Source organism: Anomaloglossus baeobatrachus, chromosome 11 (genome assembly GCF_048569485.1).
Source record: "Anomaloglossus baeobatrachus isolate aAnoBae1 chromosome 11, aAnoBae1.hap1, whole genome shotgun sequence".
Taxonomy (NCBI): domain Eukaryota; kingdom Metazoa; phylum Chordata; class Amphibia; order Anura; family Aromobatidae; genus Anomaloglossus; species Anomaloglossus baeobatrachus.
In genome coordinates, this window is record NC_134363.1 from 29,997,714 (window position 1) to 30,017,174 (window position 19,461).

General features: G+C 45.4%; 1 protein-coding gene across 1 annotated transcript; it reads left to right on the plus strand.

Moving 5' to 3' along the window:
- The first annotated feature begins 1,062 nt into the window (after positions 1-1,062).
- On the plus strand, positions 1,063-15,310 carry LOC142255983 (phospholipase A2 inhibitor and Ly6/PLAUR domain-containing protein-like). Its single transcript, XM_075327454.1, has 5 exons — positions 1,063-1,193; positions 3,268-3,384; positions 6,308-6,454; positions 7,713-7,856; positions 10,742-15,310. Exons 1-5 carry the CDS (start codon positions 1,142-1,144, stop codon positions 10,915-10,917), a joined length of 636 nt encoding a protein of 211 aa, XP_075183569.1. The 5' UTR covers positions 1,063-1,141; the 3' UTR covers positions 10,918-15,310.
- Positions 15,311-19,461: the final 4,151 nt, after the last annotated feature.

Below are 19,461 nucleotides of genomic sequence, written 5' to 3' on the forward strand. Positions count from 1 at the left end.
ACACAGAGAAGAGACACATAAAGACACATACAGAGAAACACACAGAGACAGACACACATACACACACACACACACACAGACATAGAGGCACACGCACAGACACACAGAGACACAAAGACACAGAGAGACTGATACAGAGACAGAGACAAACAGACATACACCCAGAGACACACAGACACACAGCAACAGAGACAAAGACACACAGAGAAACAGAGACAAACACAGAGACACACATACAGACACAGAGACAAACACAGACAGACACACAGAGACACACAGAGAAACACAGACACACAGAGATACAGAGACACACACACAGAGACAGAGACACACAGACACACAGAGACATAGACACACAGAGACACAGACACACACACAGAGACTCACACAGACACATAGAACCACATACACACAGAGACAGAGAAACACAGAGACAAAGACACACAGACAGAGAGAGAGGCAGACAGAGACAGAGTGGGAGACAGACAGAGAAGGAGACAGACAGACAGACATAGCGGACGACGGAAAGACAGAGAGGGACACAGACAGATAGAGAGGGAGAGTAAAAGTGGGAAAGATGGAGAGTGAGATGGACAGTTACTATCCCGGGCAAATCTGGGTACTACAGCTTTTGCCTTTATAAAGTATAAAAAAAGTTCATGTCATGACTCTTTGCTCTGCTTATTCTTTTTTATGCATCTCAACAAAACAAAATTCACAATAACATATACTTTATAAATTATTTACAGAATTTGTAAGAAATTGTAATTACCAAAACTATGTATCATTGAAAAGTCAGCATGTCGTTCTGCTTTATGTGCATATTACCATGGACCCAAGGCTGATCGCATAGAATTATTGGAAAACATTTTTGGCAAAGAACATCTAGACAAATCCATTGTGTAACTGGCACAATACATAAATTAAATACAAGTATCTGAAAATTGCCAGGAGCTGAAATATTAAGGGTGAACAGATAACACCCTAAAACTCAATGTTCTATTATCATCCATCATCGATGTTGCTTCATTGCGTCACCAGACATTGAGAATATATAAATCTCTGTTCTTTGGTTGACGACTCCTGTATCGAGAAGTCCCAGAAGCTCAATATTATTCAAAATATTCAGACACAGAAAAAGATGAAGCCTGTTATAATCAGCATTTTTCTTCTTTGCCTCTCACTTCATATTGGTATGTATGCTCAAATACTGCAATTTGTAACCCTTTTGTTATAGATTAGGTAATAAGGGTAAACAACTGCACTCTGGAAATGATTATATTACTATTAGAGTCTAATGTGTTGGTATTCTACATAGGAATAACAGACAACAGATTTCATGCTATGTATGGGTGGTAATAGACAATATATTCATCCACAAAGCTACAAAATACAAAGTGATTAAGAGATGGAAAATATTCAAATTTTACACCTAAAACTTCAGGTCCGTGTTATAAGCTCAGGCACTAAAAAAAGGGAGTTTATGGACATCTGATGAATGAGGTTTGGTTATGCAGGAAAGGTGCCCGGACCTAGCGCTTCTTCCAGGAGCGAATTGATGTTTAGTCCTATTTAGACTTATAATATTTTAAACATTATTTTAAAGTCCAATTTTTTCCAACTTTTTCTTAATTTTGGAAATGTTTAAGTAAAGGTGAATTAACACTGAACAACTATCATAAATGAGCTTCCTAGTATTGCTCATTCACAATAATCATGTAGACTAAACAGACTGTGCCTCATCGAACAAGCAAGTACAATGCTGAGTCATTGGGTTCTATGATCTTTGGATATGCCAAAAAGGTCATTGATCCACGCAGCATGTCATCCTATTTAAAGGGGATCTATGCTAACAAGAACAATGGAAGCCTATGTGCACTTAACAAACAATCAATTACTGGTCATTCAGTGTTCATCTGAAGAAGGGTCTGTCTGTTGAAACAGGCTATTATATATGAGCAGACCTGCAAACATGTTGCAATTCAACAATCGTTTAATTTCAGACATCAGACATTGTAAACATACCCTCTGATCGTAAGATGTTGATGTTTGCTAGTAGAGATAAGAAAGTATAATTCTCTGGAGCTGTGTGAGTACCCATAGCGGTACCCAATACATGGATCACTGTTATTCAATAGTTTACTAAATTATTTTGCCACTCACAAAGTTATTTTTTTATTTTTTAATTTTATTTATCTTTTAAGGTTTCTCATCCACTGGTAAATAATATAGATTTTTTTCAATCCCAGCAGCTGCTCTTAAATGCTATCATTGTAAACATACCCTCTGATCTTAAGATGTTGATGTTTGCTAATAAAGAAAAGAAAATAGAATTATCTGGAGGTGTGTTGGTACCCATTGTGGTACCTAATACATGGATCACTGTTATTCAATAGGTTACTAAATTATTTTGCCACTCACAAAGTTAATTTTTTTATTTTTTAATTTTATTTATCTTTTAAGGTTTCTCATCCACTGGTAAATAATATAGATTTTTTTCAATCCCAGCAGCTGCTCTTAAATGCTATCATTGTAAACATACCCTCTGATCTTAAGATGTTGATGTTTGCTAATAAAGAAAAGAAAATAGAATTATCTGAAGGTGTGTTGGTACCCATTGCGGTACCTAATACATGGATCACTGTTATTCAATAGGTTACTAAATTATTTTGCCACTCACAAAGTTAATTTTTTTATTTTTCAATTTTATTTATCTTTTAAGGTTTCTCATCCACTGGTAAATAATATAGATTTTTTTCAATCCCAGCAGCTGCTCTTAAATGCTATCATTGTAAACATACCCTCTGATCTTAAGATGTTGATGTTTGTTAATAAAGAAAAGAAAATATAATTATCTGGAGGTGTGTTGGTACCCATTGCGGTCCCTAATACAAGGATCATTGTTATTTAACAGTTATTAAATTATTTTTCCACTTCCAAAGATAATTTTTTATTTTTCAATTTTATTTATCTTTTAAGGTTTCTCATCCACTGGTAAATAATATAGAATTTTTTCAATACCAGCAGCTGCTCTTAAATGCTATCATTGTAAACATACCCTCTGATCTTAAGATGTTGATGTTTGCTAGTAAAGATAAGAAAGTATAATTCTCTGGAGGTGTGTTGGTACCCATAGCGGTACCTAATACATGGATCACTGTTATTAAATAGTACAGTAAACAATTTGCCACGCCTTAATTTTTTTAAAAAAAATTTAAGTTTATTTGTCTTTTAAGGTTTCTCATTCTCTGCTTTTTTTATTCCTAGCTGCTGCTCTCAAATGCTATCACTGTCATCAAAGGGACTCAGATACATGTGAGCAAAAAGAAATAGAATGTCCAGAGGGAGATACATGTTTAACAATTTGTGAGGAATATAAAAACAGTACGTATCAATTCCTGTCCTATTTGTAGTTTTTCAGTTTTATAGAAATCCAAATGGGTAATATAGCCAAGGGAAATAAAGTTGATCGACAAGTTCAAAAAATACATAAAATGTTCACATTTTGTTTGGCAACTATCACAAATTAAAATACATATGCTGGCAATAGAAAAAAATACTCAGACACATTTCTGGCGCTGTGTACAGCCTTAATCATTGAGAAGGCAAAATCATTGTGGAAACATGCCTTATTAAACAAACCTCCCTCAATAATATGGAGGCAATGATGATAAAATACTGACAGATAGTTTCAGATCTGTAATGAGGAGAGGTCAATCTCGGGGAAATATGGTGTCCTCTAATCTTTAGGAAAAAAAATATTAATTGTCCCATATGTCAATTCACAAAATGTTCAAAACAAAAATGTAATATGTGTCAGAATGCTCAAAAAAACACATCCAAAAATATCAAAAGAAAAACTATACATGTTTGGCATCAACAAACTCATACCAACCTGGGGAATCACACTGCCAGGTCACTTTTACTATATAATGGACAAGTTAAGTAATAAAAAAAATTAACCATCCTCCAAATTGCACTTTTTTTTTGCAATTCCCTGAATTGTTTTCCAGTACTATATGTGGCAGAATGAATGGTGTCATTCAAAAGCACAACTCGTCATGTAAAAAACAAGCCCTCAGGTGGTCATATTGATGGAAAAATAAAAAAGTTATGGAAGAAGGAGAAGAAAAAACTAAAACAAAAAAACTCAGAAAATTGCCGGGTGATAAAGGGGTTAACTGTTTAACCCCTTCACCCCCGGGCGATTTTCCGTTTTGTTTTTTTTTGCTCTTCTTTTTCCGAGAGCCATAACTTTTTATTTTTCTGTCACTCTTGCCATATGAGGGCTTGATTTTTGCAAGACAAGTTGTACTTTTAAGTGAAATCATGAGTTTTACCATATAGTGTTCTTCAAAATGGAAAAAAAACAATCCTAGTGCGCAAAATTTGTAAAAAAAAATTGCGATTGCACAAATGTTTTTGGGATATTTTATTCACCGTGCACACTATATGGTAAAATTCATGTGTCAGTGTGATGCCTCAGGTCAGTATGAGTTTTTAGACACCAAACATGTATAGGTTTACTTTTATATAAGGGGTTCACAAAAATTCAGGTGTTTGTCCACTAAAAGTGGCACACTTTTTGTGCCATTTTCCGCAACCCGTAGCGTTCTTATAGGGCTCAGTGATGGCTTTTTTTGTGTCTTTAGCTGACTTTATAACTGTACCATTTTTGTGCAGTTGCTAAGTTGTGATTGCCTGTTTTTGCATTTTGCTCAAAATTTTCAATGACCAAAAAAACTTAATTTTGGCATTTGGAATTTTTTTGCCACCACGATCAGGTTAATTGATTTTACATTTTGATAGATTGGGCATTGCTGAACATGGCGATACCAAATATGTGTATTTTTAAAAAAAAAAAATGTTTTAACCCTTTAACTTTCAATGGGGCGAATAGCGGAAGATTTGAACTTTTAGGTTTTGTTTATTTTTTACAAAATTTTAAAACTTTTTTTTTACTTTATTTATTTATTTTAATAGTCCCCCTTGGGCTATAAGGATCAGGAATCTGATTGTGTATTCATTTCTGCTGATTATAGCTGCACAGCTCAGATCAGAAGAAATGCTCATCTTCTGTTACAGCCAGCACTCACAGAAAGTGAGTCATAATAGTGACAGGAGTCATCACATTACCCTGTGCTACCATGGCAACCATCAGCTTCCTGTTATCGCACCCGATGGCGACAGGAAAAGGCTCATTCTCTGCCGCGGCCATTTACATCAAGCTGTCAAGGGGGCTTTATATGCAACAACATCGCTAACGAGATGTCGTTGGGGTCACGGAATTCATGATGCACATCCGGCCTCGTTAGCGACGTTGTTGCGTGTGACACGTACGAACGACCGCTAACAATCACAAATACTCACCTAATCGTTGATCGTTGACACGTCATTCAAATCCCAAATATTGTTGATGGTATGGATGCAGATTGTTCGTCGTTCCTGAGGCAGCACACATCGCTACGTGTGACACCACAGGAATGACGAACAACACCGTACCTGCGTTCTCCGGCAACGAGGTGGGCGTCACATTCCTGCTGCTGCTCTCCGCTTCAATTGGATGGCTGCCATGTGACGTCACTGTGACGCCGCACAAACTGCCCCCTTAGAAGAGAGGCAGTTCACCGGCCACAGCGACGTCGTAAGGCAGGTAAATATTTGTGACCGGGACTAGCGATATTGTGCGCTGCGGGCAGTGATTTGTCCATGATGCACAAACGACGGGGGCGGGTGCTTTCATGAGCGATGTCGCTGAGTGTAAAGCAGCCTTCTCATTTTGACAGCATGATCTAAGGGTTTAACAGGCATTGGTGGATCACAGATCCACCTGCGCCTGACAACCATACATGTCTCCTGTGCAAATTAGCAGACATGTGCAGGACTCACTGCCGGCTCACCGCAGCTTAAACATGAGCTTGGACGCACCCAGTACGTCTGATGTCGGTAAGAGGTTAATACTTTTGGAATCAAGTTTGAAAATTGTATTTATTTTTTGAACTTGTCAATCAACTTTATTTTTCTTGGATATATTTTCTGACTTTCAGTAGTATTTCAAACAGCATCCATTGCATTCAAAAGACAGACTTCATTATCTATTGCACTATGATCGATTTATTTACTTTTTTTCTAAATGGGTACTAATTCATTTTCTCAGTTCTGTCTACAAAGGGGCCAATCATAGTAAATGATGTCGTTCAACAAATATTTTTTTAATCTTTATTATTTCTTGTTGTAGTTCTCATGATTTACTATGGGTTGTTTTTCAAGATAAATGAACCTTTACATATAAAATTAATGTTTGCAGATAAAACTTATCACTCACTCTACAAGGGCTGCAATTCTAACATGCCTTGTGGTGTGACTCCATATGGACGGGCGACTGACCAACTCCATCTTTTGGTTAACACAAAGTGCTGTAATACAAGCCTCTGTAACGACAAAATGTATGAAAGTAAGTATTTTGGATGGAACTTTGATCCGACTATATATTAAACTTGCAATTCATTTTTAATAGTTGGTTAATGGGTTCTTGTTTTTGTAAAATGTATATCTGTTGTCTAAAATGAAAGCAGGGCAAGAGAACTTTGGTGTTTACTTATCTCAAAATTGAAGGATTGGGCATGTTAAACATCAACAATGCATGCACCATCCTTTACCAGCACTCATATGCCAAATTTAATGTGAATATCTCATATGTATTAAATGGAACTTGCCATAATCCTTGGGTTCTGCTAGCTTAAGGTTTACTTTGCACACTACGACATCGCAGGTGCGATGACGGTGGAGTCATGTCGAAAGTGCCGCACTTCCTGCGTCGCTCTCGACATCTTAGTGTGTAAATCCTAGATGATGCGATTAATGAGCGCAAAATCATCGTAATCGTATCATCGGTGCAGCGTCGGCAAATTCCATAAGTACGCTGACGCGACGGTCCAATGTTGTTCCTCGCTCCTGCGGCAGCACACATCGCTGTGTGTGAAGCCGCAGGAGCGAGGAACATCTCCTACTGGTGTCACTGCGGCTTCCGTAGGATATGCGGAAGGAAGGAGGTGGGCGGGATGTTTACATCCCGCTCATCTCCGCCCCTCCGCTCCTATTGGCCGCCTGCCGTGTGACGTCGCAGTGACGCCGTACGACCCGCCCCCTTAACAAGGAGGCGGGTCGCCGGCCAGAGCGATGGTCGCAGGACAGGTGAGTCCATGTGAAGCTGCCGTAGCGATAATGTTCGCTACGGCAGCTATCACAAGGATATCGCTGCTGCGACGGGGGCGGGGACTATCGCGCTCGGCATCGCAGCATCGGCCTGCGATGTCGCAGCGTGCAAAGTACCCCTAAGTCTAAAGTGAATGGTCAATTTTAGTACTTAGAGGGGTACTCCATATAGATGATCTTCAATATCAGATCAGTGTTGGACTGACATCTACCATCTCCATTGAGTAGCTGTTTGCAGTTATAAAACAGAATGGAGCTGGAATAAATCAGCTGGGTATGTGACAACGCAGTCAGACTTCTTTTTCCAAGTGGCTGACACATTCCAACTTGCAGTCTGATATGTACAAGGCAACTGAAAAATCAAATCAAATTTTAAAAAAATAGAATTTTTATTGGATAAATTGTGAAGTCCTCAGACAGCCAGGCCACTTCTTTCATATGTAGAATGTTGCTGACAATTTTCTTGTTTTTTTTCATATTTTTTTATATTTATTTAGTGCCAGAAGAGGAGGAGCCTAATGGAGTTGTGTGTCCAAGCTGTTATGATAACACTTTAAAAGAATGTAGAGTGGATTCGATGATCATGTGCAAAGGAAAGGATGACAAATGTATTACCATTGCATGCACAGTCGAGAATCCAGGTACGTTTTATGGAAATTAATCTAAAATTGACAAAAGTTACTGTATTTTTTGGATTATAAGAAAACACTTTTGCTCTAAAAAATTTGGTAGGAAAATGAGGGGTGTGTCTCATAATGCAAAAGTAGCTTAAAGGGAGGTGGAGAATGGGCCCTGTGCTGACTGAGGTAGGGGCTGTGCTGGCTGCGGTGGAGGCTGTGCTGGCTGCGGTAGGGGCTGTGCTGGCTGCTGTGGGAGCTGTGCTGGCTGTGGTGGGGGCTGTGCTGGCTGCGGTGGGGGCTGTGCTGGCTGCTGTGGGAGCTGTGCTGGCTGCTGTGGGAGCTGTGCTGGCTGTGGTGGGGGCTGTGCTGGCAGTGGTGGGGACTGTGCTGGCTGCGGTGGAGGCTGTGCTGGCTGCGGTGAGGGCTGTGCTGGCTGTGGTGAGAGTTGTGCTGGCTGCGGTGGGGGCTGTGCTGGCTGCAGGACGCTGTGCTGGCTGTGGTGGGGACTGTGCTGGCTGCGGTGGAGGCTGTGCTGGCTGTGGTGGGGACTGTGCTGGCTGCGGTGGGGGCTGTGCTGGCTGTGGTGAGAGTTGTGCTGGCTGCGGTGGGGGCTGTGCTGGCTGCAGGGCGCTGTGCTGGCTGTGGTGGGGACTGTGCTGGCTGCGGTGGGGGCTGTGGTGGGGGCTGTACTGGCTGCGATGGGGGCTGTGCTGGCTGTAGGGCGCTGTGCTGGCTGTGGTGGGGGCTGTGCTAGCTGAGATGGGGGCTGTGCTAGCTGCGATGGGGGCTGTGCTGGCTGTGCTGGCTGTGGTGGGAGCTGTGCTCGCTGTGGTGTTGGCTGTGGTGGGAGCTGTGCTGGCTGTGGTGGGAGCTGTGCTGGCTGCGGTGGGGGCTGTGCTGGCTGCGGTGGGGGCTGTGCTGGCTGTGGTGAGAGTTGTGCTGGCTGCGGTGAGGGCTGTGCTGGCTGTGGTGGGGGCTGTGCTGGCTGCAGGGCGCTGTGCTGGCTGTGGTGGGGACTGTGCTGGCTGCGGTGGGGGCTTTGGTGGGGGCTGTACTGGCTGCGATGGGGGCTGTGCTGGCTGTAGGGCGCTGTGCTGGCTGTGGTGGGGGCTGTGCTAGCTGCGATGGGGGCTGTGCTAGCTGCGATGGGGGCTGTGCTGGCTATGGTGGGGGCTGTGCTGGCTGTGGTGGGAGCTGTGCTCGCTGTGGTGGGGGCTGTGTTGGCTGTGGTGGGAGCTGTGCTGGCTGTGGTGGGAGCTGTGCTGGCTGCGGTGGGGGCTGTGTGGAGCAGGGCGGTGCGATGGGAGAGATGCTCTGTTGGCAGTGCAGACTGTTGGTGCCCGGAGTCGGCGCCTGCACAGATGGAGCTCTCAGCTCAAGATCTCATCTGCGCATGTACCGCCTCTGGCTCATTGATCTTCCAGCAGCGTACTTAAGGAAAATGGTGCCCAGAGGTGGCGCATGGGCAGATGAGATCCTCAGCTTGTCATTGATCCGAGATCTTAATCTGCGCCGGGCGCCATTTCTTTAAAGCCCACACCGCTGACAGAATATCTGTGACACACACTGCACCGCCCTTCTCCATCCAACCAGCATGGACCCCGCAGCCAGCACAGCCTTCGCAACCAGCACAGCCTTCGCAACCAGCACAGCCCCCACCATAGCGCTTGCAGCATTGCCTTACTCCAACACAACCCTTGTCTCCTGTGACCCCTCTTCACCACCGCTTTCACCCCCCCATCGGTAAGACACAACCGGAGTATAAGACAAGACAATCCCCCTTTTTTTTACCTTTTTTATCTCTAAATTTGGGGTGACTCTTATAATCTGGTGCGTCTTATAGAACAAAAAATACGGTGCTTTGTGACGTTTAGTGAGTCACCTAAAACACCAGAGCATCCAACAAAATTATTCCACCTAGATTCACTGGGGCTGATTTTAAAAGATGTCATCATTGTCCGTGGAAACCAATCGCCAAGCTCAGGCATCTTTCATTTTTTCAAGAGCACCAAGGACATTTAAAACTGTTGTGTGATTGTTTGGTATGGGCAGCAAAGATCATTTTTCTTTAACCAGTTTTACAAATCTTACCAAACACTATAACTAGGGATGATCGAATACTTCGATTATCCGGCTTCGCGAATGTTTTCCGAATACCTTGCCGCTCTTCGACTATTCGATGCGCAAGGTAAGTCTATGGGAAGCCCAAATAGTTCCGAATAGTTGTTATTCGGGTTTCTCATAGACTTACATTGCACATCGAATATTCACGAATAGTCGAATAGCGGCGAGGTATTCGGAAATTATTCGCAAAGCCAGATAATCGAAGTATTCGATCATCCCTAATTATAACCAGAGACCACATCAATCAATGATGCTTAATCCATTGTCCACTCTCGAAAACAATTAACCTCTTCACGACATTTGACATGCATTTACGTCAAGGTCGCGAAGGGGTTTCCGCAAAATGATGTAAATGTACGCAATGGTGATCAGGCAGGCGCAGTTGCTGTACCCGCGATATCGCATCTCGGAGTTTGCAGTAAGTTATAGCCGTACCAAGGATCACCCCTAGCTTTTCAACCCCTAAGTGTCATGATCAATAGTGATCACAGCATTTAGGAGTCTGGGAGACAGAGTACGGCCTCTCTCCCACCAGATTGGGACTCCCTGACGTCAAATTTTTTCCAATGGGAGGCCAAGGTGGTGATGACAACCTCTGGGTCAGCCAGCTACAGCAAGCCTTTTAGACCATGTCAAGAGCATGGTCTAAAAGGCTTATGTCAGTTTAGCACTGTAAAATGTATTACAATGTTGGTGCGTTGCAATACATTTTACCAGCAATAAGAGCATCGAAAGTGAATGTCCCATATAGGGATTATAGATTTGATTTTTTTTTTTAACAGATGGATCCCGTGGCAATTACTCAGCCAAAGGATGCATGTCTGCCTTGGGATGCGAAATGGACCTAAGTCAGCTGATTGGAGTCAAAATTCTCCACCAAGAATTTTCCTATTGTACGGATCCACCTGAAGTTCTAAGTGAAGAGGAGAATGAGGAAAGTGAAGGATCAGATGATTAGAGTGTTTTCTGCATTAAAAAAATCAGTCAAATCAACGCTTTGCTTAAAAATAGTCTTCCTTCTGCTTATACAATCTGAATAGAAAATTTAAAAAAAATGTAAGAAAATAATCATTTATTGTGTATCCTAATATTAAATTAGATTTCATTTTCTGCTGATATATTTCATGAAATATTTTTACAGTGATTAATTGATTTTTAATTTAAATGTTGATTCAAACCTCCAAATACTTTGCATTGTCCTACCATTGAAAGATACAATTTCGAAGCTACCACTAGTAGGAAATGTATGCATTTGGGTGAAGTTTTCGGCCTAAAGTGTCCTGTTTTACTTGTGTGTTCAATCTATTACATGATGTGGTGAGCTCCCCCTAGTGGTAACATCTGTCAGACAGAATTGTATCTGTTTACCTACATCTAAACTAAAAAATACTTGCCAAAATTGGGATGGCGGTTTCAAAATTGGAAGCTCTCTGGATTTTAGGGTACAGAGCCTGGATGTCTGGGATTGGGCATTAATTGTGTCATAGAAAGTCCGTGTATCCTGGAAGAAAGTATATAAAAACTCTCCTCCAGAAGGTAGAAAACTGTGTAATGACACCTATCCAATAATTCAATGATTAACCCATCAAACTCTCTTTAAATTTGACTAAGGATTTTAGCCAAACATCATTTATTAGTAGGGATGATCGAATATCACAAATATTCGGCTTCACGAATATTCGACGAATAGGTCGCCGCTGTGTGAATATTCGATGCACAATGTAAGTTTATGGGAAGCCTGAATAGTTGCTGCGAATATTCGTGAATACCGGTGACCTCTATGTCGCATATGGGTGTAGCCGAATATTTGAGGTATTCGATCATCCCTATTTATTAGTCATTTAGAAACAGCTATCAGAAAGTTTTCTTCCTTTTGAATAAGATATAATTTGCATGTGATTTGCATATTTCATGTAAGACTCCTTGCACCAGTGAGATCTTAATCATGAGAATTAAGGCCCCATCACACGCTACAATATATCTAACGATATGTCGGCGGCAGTGCTTTTTTTGTAAAAAAAATATTTGCCGATACTCATCCCAGAGGCGAGGAGCGGAGGGGGGGTGCTGTCAGGTGCCATCGGCCGGTATTTAGGAGGGGGGGGGGTGCTGGTGCCGGTGTCAGTGGAGAGAGTGGACGATCATGTGAGCACAAGTATGAGATTTGTACACTTCTGGCCACATTCTGATTTGATGTGTCCAGCCTCAGTCAATTCATTTTCATTGAGCGTGTCTGTTCAGCATCTGACCTCATCTAAGTAAATTTCATACTTGCAGCTTCATAACCTCCCACTCTCACCGCCGGCACCAGAGAATCCTGACAGCATGCAGTGTGCACTGTGAGAATTCAGAAGTCTGCACATTAATGACCTTTCTTTAGGATAGATCACCAATGTCTGACTGGTTGGGGTCCAGCACCTGGCAACCCCGCCAATTCCCTACTCTGGGTGCCGGTGGTTGCGGGAAGTGCTCAGTTCTGGATCTGCTCCACCTTCTGATAGTGGCAGTAGTCTCTTATTAAAATCAATTAGGTGGATGTGCAGTACCCGGCCGCGGACACCATCAGACGGAGCAGATCCAGAAATAAGCATTTCCGGCTACCTGCACCATAATCAGCTGATCAGTGGAGGTCCCATTGCACTCACATCAAAAGCAATGCGCAAGTGGGACCAAGGCCTAATGATAAGACATAGTCAGTATCCCAAATAAATATTTACATTCAGGTACCTTATAGATGATGTTGTCATTTCTTTCTATTCTTCATCTTGTCCTGACGCAATGATGACTTTTCACATTCACATCTCGTCTCTGCAGATTTCCATCTTCTCCGGTCTTCTGTAACACATCCCGACACGATGCCCCTAAAAGTAGCAGAATGATTATAATACTTCTACTTAAAAATATCTGCCCCACACTGTTCCCCAGAATAAATAATGCCCCCTCACAGTATTCTCTGCACAAAATACGAGCCACACTGTCCCTCTTATGGTACATGCCCTCCATATTCCCTCTCTTTCCAAACTGAGCCTACTGTTTATAGTGTCCTTTACACTGTGTCCCCTTATACTGCCCAGTTGTTATACTGTGCCTTCATCACAGTCCCCCTTCTTGCTATAACCTCACACTGTCCTCCCATTCTGCCCCCTCTCCATACCACCCCCCTACACTACCCAGTCTTTATTCTGTGCCCCTCACATTCTTCTCATCCCTTGCTGTCTCCTCCTCTACCTCCTGTGTGTCCATATACTTTTCCACCTCACTCCCCATCCTGCCCACTTGCTCCTCATATCATGTCACTCTTTATTCTGTGTCCTCAAAATTTCTTTCCAGTTCGCTCCACATCCTCTCTGTCCCCATGCATCACCCCTCATCCTCTCTGTCCCCATGCATCACACCTCATCCTCTCTGTTCCCATGCATCACCCCTCATCCTCTCTGTCCCCATGCATCACCCCTCATCCTCTCTGTCCTCATGCATCACCTCCTCATCCTCTCTGTCCGTCCCCGTGCATCACCCCCTCATCCTCTCTGTCCCCATGCATCACCCCCTCATCTTCTCTGTCCCCATGCATCACCCCTCATCCTCTCTGTCCCCATAAATCACCCCTCATCCTCTCTGTCCCCATGCATGAAACCTCATCCTCTCTGTCCCCATTCATGAAACCTCATCCTCTTTCTCCCCATGCATGAAACCTCATCCTCTCTCTCCCCATACTGTGTCCAAAGATACTTCCCCCTCCCCATCATCTCTTCCCACCATGCTCTGTCCAGATAGTTCCCCCCCTACTGTGTATATAGATATTGCCCTCTCCCCACCCTCTGTCCCCCCAAAGTGTTTACACAGATGGTTCCGATTCCCCACCCTTTGTCCCCCCTATAGTGTGTCCACAGATAGTTCCCTCCCCCACCCTCTCTCCCCCATACTGTTTCATAAATACTACCCACTTACCCCATAATGTTCCTCCTCCGTGTCTTCAGCTCCACATTGGAGCACTTATCAGCGTTTCTCTGCCGCCTCCCCGCTGCGGCCCTGACTTCCGGGTCAGCAGTCTGATGAGCTGACCTGATCACATGACAGCTGTCGCTCTGACCAGGAAGTCAGCGCCAGGGATCACTTCAATTGTCCTTGCGTCTGACAGATGCAAGGACAATTGAGCAGTGGGAGCCGCACGCTGCACTTTCTATGAGTGCGACAGCTGCGCTCAGAGAATGGTGGCTCCCTCCCCGGCAGATTTTCACACCGCCACATCAGGCAGCCTGATAGTACCCCTCCGGCTCCACCTAGAGACGCCTCTGGCCGCTCCACATGGCTAATTTGTATAGTTTACAAATTAGCCATGTGGACAGAGCCAGAGGCGCTCTTCAGATTTTCTGGTACGCCGTGTCGGCGCGTACCACCGCATAAAAAGCACTGGTCAGTGGGGTCACGGATTTTGTGACGCACATCCGGCATCATTAGCGATGTCGTAGCATGTGACATCTCCGAAAGACTGTTAACGAGCAAAAATACTCACCTTATCGTTGCTCGTTGACACATTGTTCATTTTCATAATGTCGTTCCTCCTTCTGTGCACCGATTGTTCACCATTCCTGAGGCAGCACACATCGCTACGTGTGAAACCCTGGGAACGACGAACACAGCTTACCTGTGTCCCGCTGGCAATGCGGAAGGAAGGAGGTGGGCGGGATGTTACGTCCCGCTCATCTCCGCCCCTCCGCTTCTATTGGCCGGCCGCTGTGTGACGTCGCTATGATGCTGAACGTCCCTTCCCCTTCAGGAAGAGGAAGTTCTCCGCCCACAGCGGCGTCGTCTGGGAGGCAAGTACATGTGACGAGTGTTACCGACTTTGTGCGCCACGGGCAACTAATTGCCCAAGACGCACAAACGACGGGGGCGGGTGCGATCGCTCTTGCGATCGCATGATATATCGGCGTGTGTGATGCCGCCTTTAGGAGGCGGCTCATGCACAGATAGGACTTCACGGCTGTTTGCTTAAAGAGCATCGTGTCAATCTGCGCATGCGCCACCTCTGCAGCCATTTTCTTGAAGTCCATTGCGTCAACTGCGGGTATTTCAATGTAGCTCACGGTCAGATCAATGGAGGAATTTACGGTATCATCTTTAATAATTAATTAATTATTCCTAAGAACAAAATTACCAATCCTTCACCCAACCATTAAATTTGACTTTTACTGACTGTCGATTAAAATCTATAATGATCACTCAATCTATAGAAGATTTAAAATTATTTTAAAATATATATTTTTATGATATCGTCTGATCAAGTACTAAAATCATTATATATGTACAATTAAAAAAATAAAATAAAGCTGCTTGCTGATCTATTTGAACTGGTCTTGGACTTTTCTTTTGTATTTCACTTTATAATTAACTTTTTTTTCAGATTTATGGCATTTCTATATCTATCTATCTATATATATATACACATGTGTATATATATATATATATATGTATATATATATGCATAATATATACATCTAATATTTAAAGCTGTATGTATGTATGTATGTGTGTATGTGTGTGTGTGTGTGTATGTGTGTGTGTGTGTGTGTGTGTGTGTGTGTCCGGGATTGGCATCTGCATCGTCGCAGCTACAGCCACAAAATTTTGCACACTCACACATCTGGACCCCGAGAGCGTCATAGGCTATGTTGTGAGGCGAAATTTTAACCCTGCGCGTTCCAATTTACTAATCAATTTTTCACCTATCTACCTAATGGAGAAAAAGTGAAACGAAAAGTGTATCCGCACCGTCGCATTTACAATCACAAAATTTTGCACAGACACCTCATGTGACCCAGGGAACGTTGTGGACTATGTTTTAACAGGGAAATTTAACCCCGCGCTTTACAGTTACTCTCCAAAAAACATGCCTTCATTGAAGTAAATGGAGCCTGGAACTACAGGTTATTAGTAGGAGCTGTGATTGGTTGCTATAGGAACAAAAGACATTCATAGTATAAGACGCTTATATGTGAGGTAATAAGATGTTGGTGGGGAGACGGATACAGAGAGACAGACAGAGAGTGACAGACAGAGACAGAGACAGACAGAGACAGACAGGGAAAGAGACAGATAGAGACAGAGGGAAAGAGACAGACAGAGACAAACGGTGAAAGAGATAGATAGAGACAGACGGGGAAAGAGACAGACAGAGACAGACGGGGAAAGAGACAGACAGAGACAGACCTGGAAAGAGAGAGATGGGAAAGAGACAGACAGACATGCAGAAATGGACAGAGACAGGCAGACAGGGAAGGAGGAGACAGCCAGAGAGACAGACAAAGATAGATGGGGAAAGACACAGACCTTGATAGAGACAGATGGGGAAAGAGACAGACAGAGACAGACTGTGAAAAAGACAGACAGAGACAGACGGGGAAAGAGACAGACAGAGACAGACCTGGAAAGAGACAGATGGGAAAGAGACAGACAGACATGCAGAAATGGACAGAGACAGGGAGACAGGGAAGGAGGAGACAGCCAGAGAGACAGACAAAGATAGATGGGGAAAGACACAGACCTTGATAGAGACAGACGGGGAAAGAGACAGAGAAATAGAAACATACAAAGACAGGCAGACAGGGAAAGAGACAGACAGGAAAAGACACAGACAAAGAGACGGGGAGACAGACGGGGAAAGAGACAGACCTGGGAAATAGACAGACCTGGAAATAGACAGATGGGGAGAGAAACAGAGAGATAGAGACAGACAAAGAAAGAGACAGGCAGAACTGGAAAGAGGCAGACCTGGAAAGAGACAGACCTGGAAAGAGACAGACAGAGACAGATGGGGAAAGAGACAGACTGGGAAAGAGACAGATCTGGAAAGAGACAGACAGAGCACATTACTTGGCCAATTTAGTTAAATCTCTGTGGAGTATCTGTGGTGTTGAAATATATGTTGTGAAATGCTTCTATTAGCTTAGTTTTTGCCTTTTAATAATTACATTTCTATTTGTTTTGTGGTTTTTGTGTGCAGAATATGTCGCGGGCGGGGAGGAGGGTGTCAGCACACTACGCTCACCCCTTCTGCTCGGGTCCGGCGGCTGCTGCTTAGTGGTGGCTCGAGCGGTGGGCCGGATCCCGGGGGTTTCTCGAGCGGCACTCCTCGCCCGTGAGTGAAAGGGGGTTTGGGTGTTGGGATATTGTCCGTGACGCCACCCACGGTTGTGGTGATTTCACCACCGCTGCTTTGTATGGGGATCCCGGGAGTGATGACGTATAGCAGCGAGTTGTTGTGTTGCCCCTCCGTGGGTAGGGGTTGGTGATCCCGGGGCCCGGTGATGGGGTTAGATGCAGGGCCTGGTGGGCGCAGGGACGCGGGGGCAGCGCTGTGCCTTGCGGCACGGAGGTACTCACTCAGCCAGTAACCACGACACAGTTCTCGGTAAACAAACGGCTGGTTGGACGGGTCCCTCGGACGGTTCACGGTGCTGCGGTTCCCTGCAGTTGGCGGTGATGGTCACTCTTCCCTGCACCTATGTTACGTCTATTGGTAGCGATGGATTCCCACCGGTTACCCGCTCCCCGACTACAATCTGGGCCGGAGGAGCTCCACACTTTGCCCGCAGGCGCTGGCACTAGGGAAACTGGTGCCCTGGCGGTGGCGGTGTCTCCCCTGTAATGGTTGAGCTGTTGCCTTCAATCGGGACTTGGTTGTTGGGGGATCTACGTCCCCTTCACTGACGGATTCGGCAAATTATGGCGACTCCTAGCCTTGCCGGGGTCCGAGAGGCCCCTGCCCTGGTGCTGACTGTCCTTTGCACGCTGCTCTAGACCCCCGGGTCACCACCCATCCGCGGTCCTTCCAGGAACCTCCAAACAGTCCCACTCCAGACAATCTCCGCCGTCTGCTGACCTTGCTGTCTCTGTCCAGGCACACAGCCTCAGACCACTTCAGGCTGTACTAAACTGCCACTTTGCACTTTCTCTACTTTCACTTCTCTGTCACTTCAGCTTTCTTCTTCAGCTCCACTACACTTCACTTCCTTCCACTTCCTCCTCCCTGGCTGAACTCCTCTCTAGCCCTCAGCTAGACTTCCATTCTCTTCAAACTCCACACTCTATCTGCCTGCTTCTTCCTGCCTCCAGGGCTGTGAACTCCTTGGTGGGTGGACACCAACCGCCTGGCGCCACCCCCTGGTGTGGACACCAGCCCCTGGAGGAAGGCAACAAGGATTTCTGGTTAGCTGGTGTACCTGCAGGGAATGTGGGGTGTGTGTGTTGTTGTGACCTGTGACCCCTGGCTTGCCCAGGGCGTCACATTCCCCCTTAGCAAAACGCAGACCGTCCTCGGGCTGCCCGTCCAACACCGATTTTATTTTCCTTTTTGTTTTCTGTAAAATAGAAAAAACGGTAACATAACAACTTAGGACATCATCCCACATCGGGAGGTTCATTCTTAAACGTTACTAACGGTTTCAAACGGTTAACGGTTACGGTTTCCGCTCTCTCCCACCCAAGCAACATGGCCCTGATGCTGCCCCTAAAACCCAGGCAGCACCCCTTGACCCACAGTCCAGCACAAGTTACCCGAGCGGGATCTGTCCTTCCCCTCCAGAGGGTAGCCACCGGTCCCTTTGGTGGCTGGGCCCCAGCCGGCTCTGCTGCGGGCCCTCCCTCCAACCTGCCTCTCCGGAGGCGGCAATTGCGGAAACGGTACCGGTAACATAACTTATCATGTTTCAACATTTTTCAAATCAAACTCAGTGGTGGTCCCAACGGAGACTGTTGCAGCGGGTATCCGCTGCCCTTGAGGTGGCTACCACCGCGGGGGGTCGGCCCACTCCGGGACCGAGCAGTACAGGGGGTTCTCCTTCCACTGGCAGTTCAACCCCGAACCACTGACAGCCGTTAGGAACGGCGGCGGAGGCGGCGTACCTGGAATCTCTTCCTCCATCAGCGCCATTCTTTCCGGACCCCTGGCTGCGGTGCTGATGTCCGTCTCCCACTCGATCAGGGCCGGTTCTGGGGTTTGGGTGTACTGATCGCGACGCGGCACGGCTGCAGCGGCCCCTTGCTCACAGGCTCCCACTACGGCAACCATTCTGCGCATCTCCGCCTTCCAGTTCATCAACTGCTGCATGCTCTGCGCCCTCACCTTCAAGCAGAACCGCCCTAACTCCCGCTCCAGCCACTCAGCGGTCCCGGCGGGGAGCTCACCCGGGCCGCAGTCTTCAAAGGCTACTCCTCCTCGTTTCCCCCAGAGCTTGGATGCTCCGGTCGCGGGCATTCCCGCGCTCCAACTCGAGGACGCCGCCATTTCTCCATCCGCGTCCCCCTTAGCTCTTTCCGGCCCCTCCTTTTTCGGGGCGGGGTTTTGGCCTTCGCCCCTCTACTACTCGAGAAGACGCTCGAGCGGGAACTTTTCGCGCCAAAGATGGCGGCTTCTGAAATTTTTCTGCCGGATACCTCCGGCGGTAACAAGGCGCACCTCTACCAAACGGCAGAGCGGTAAGATCCTGTTCGTGACGCCAAG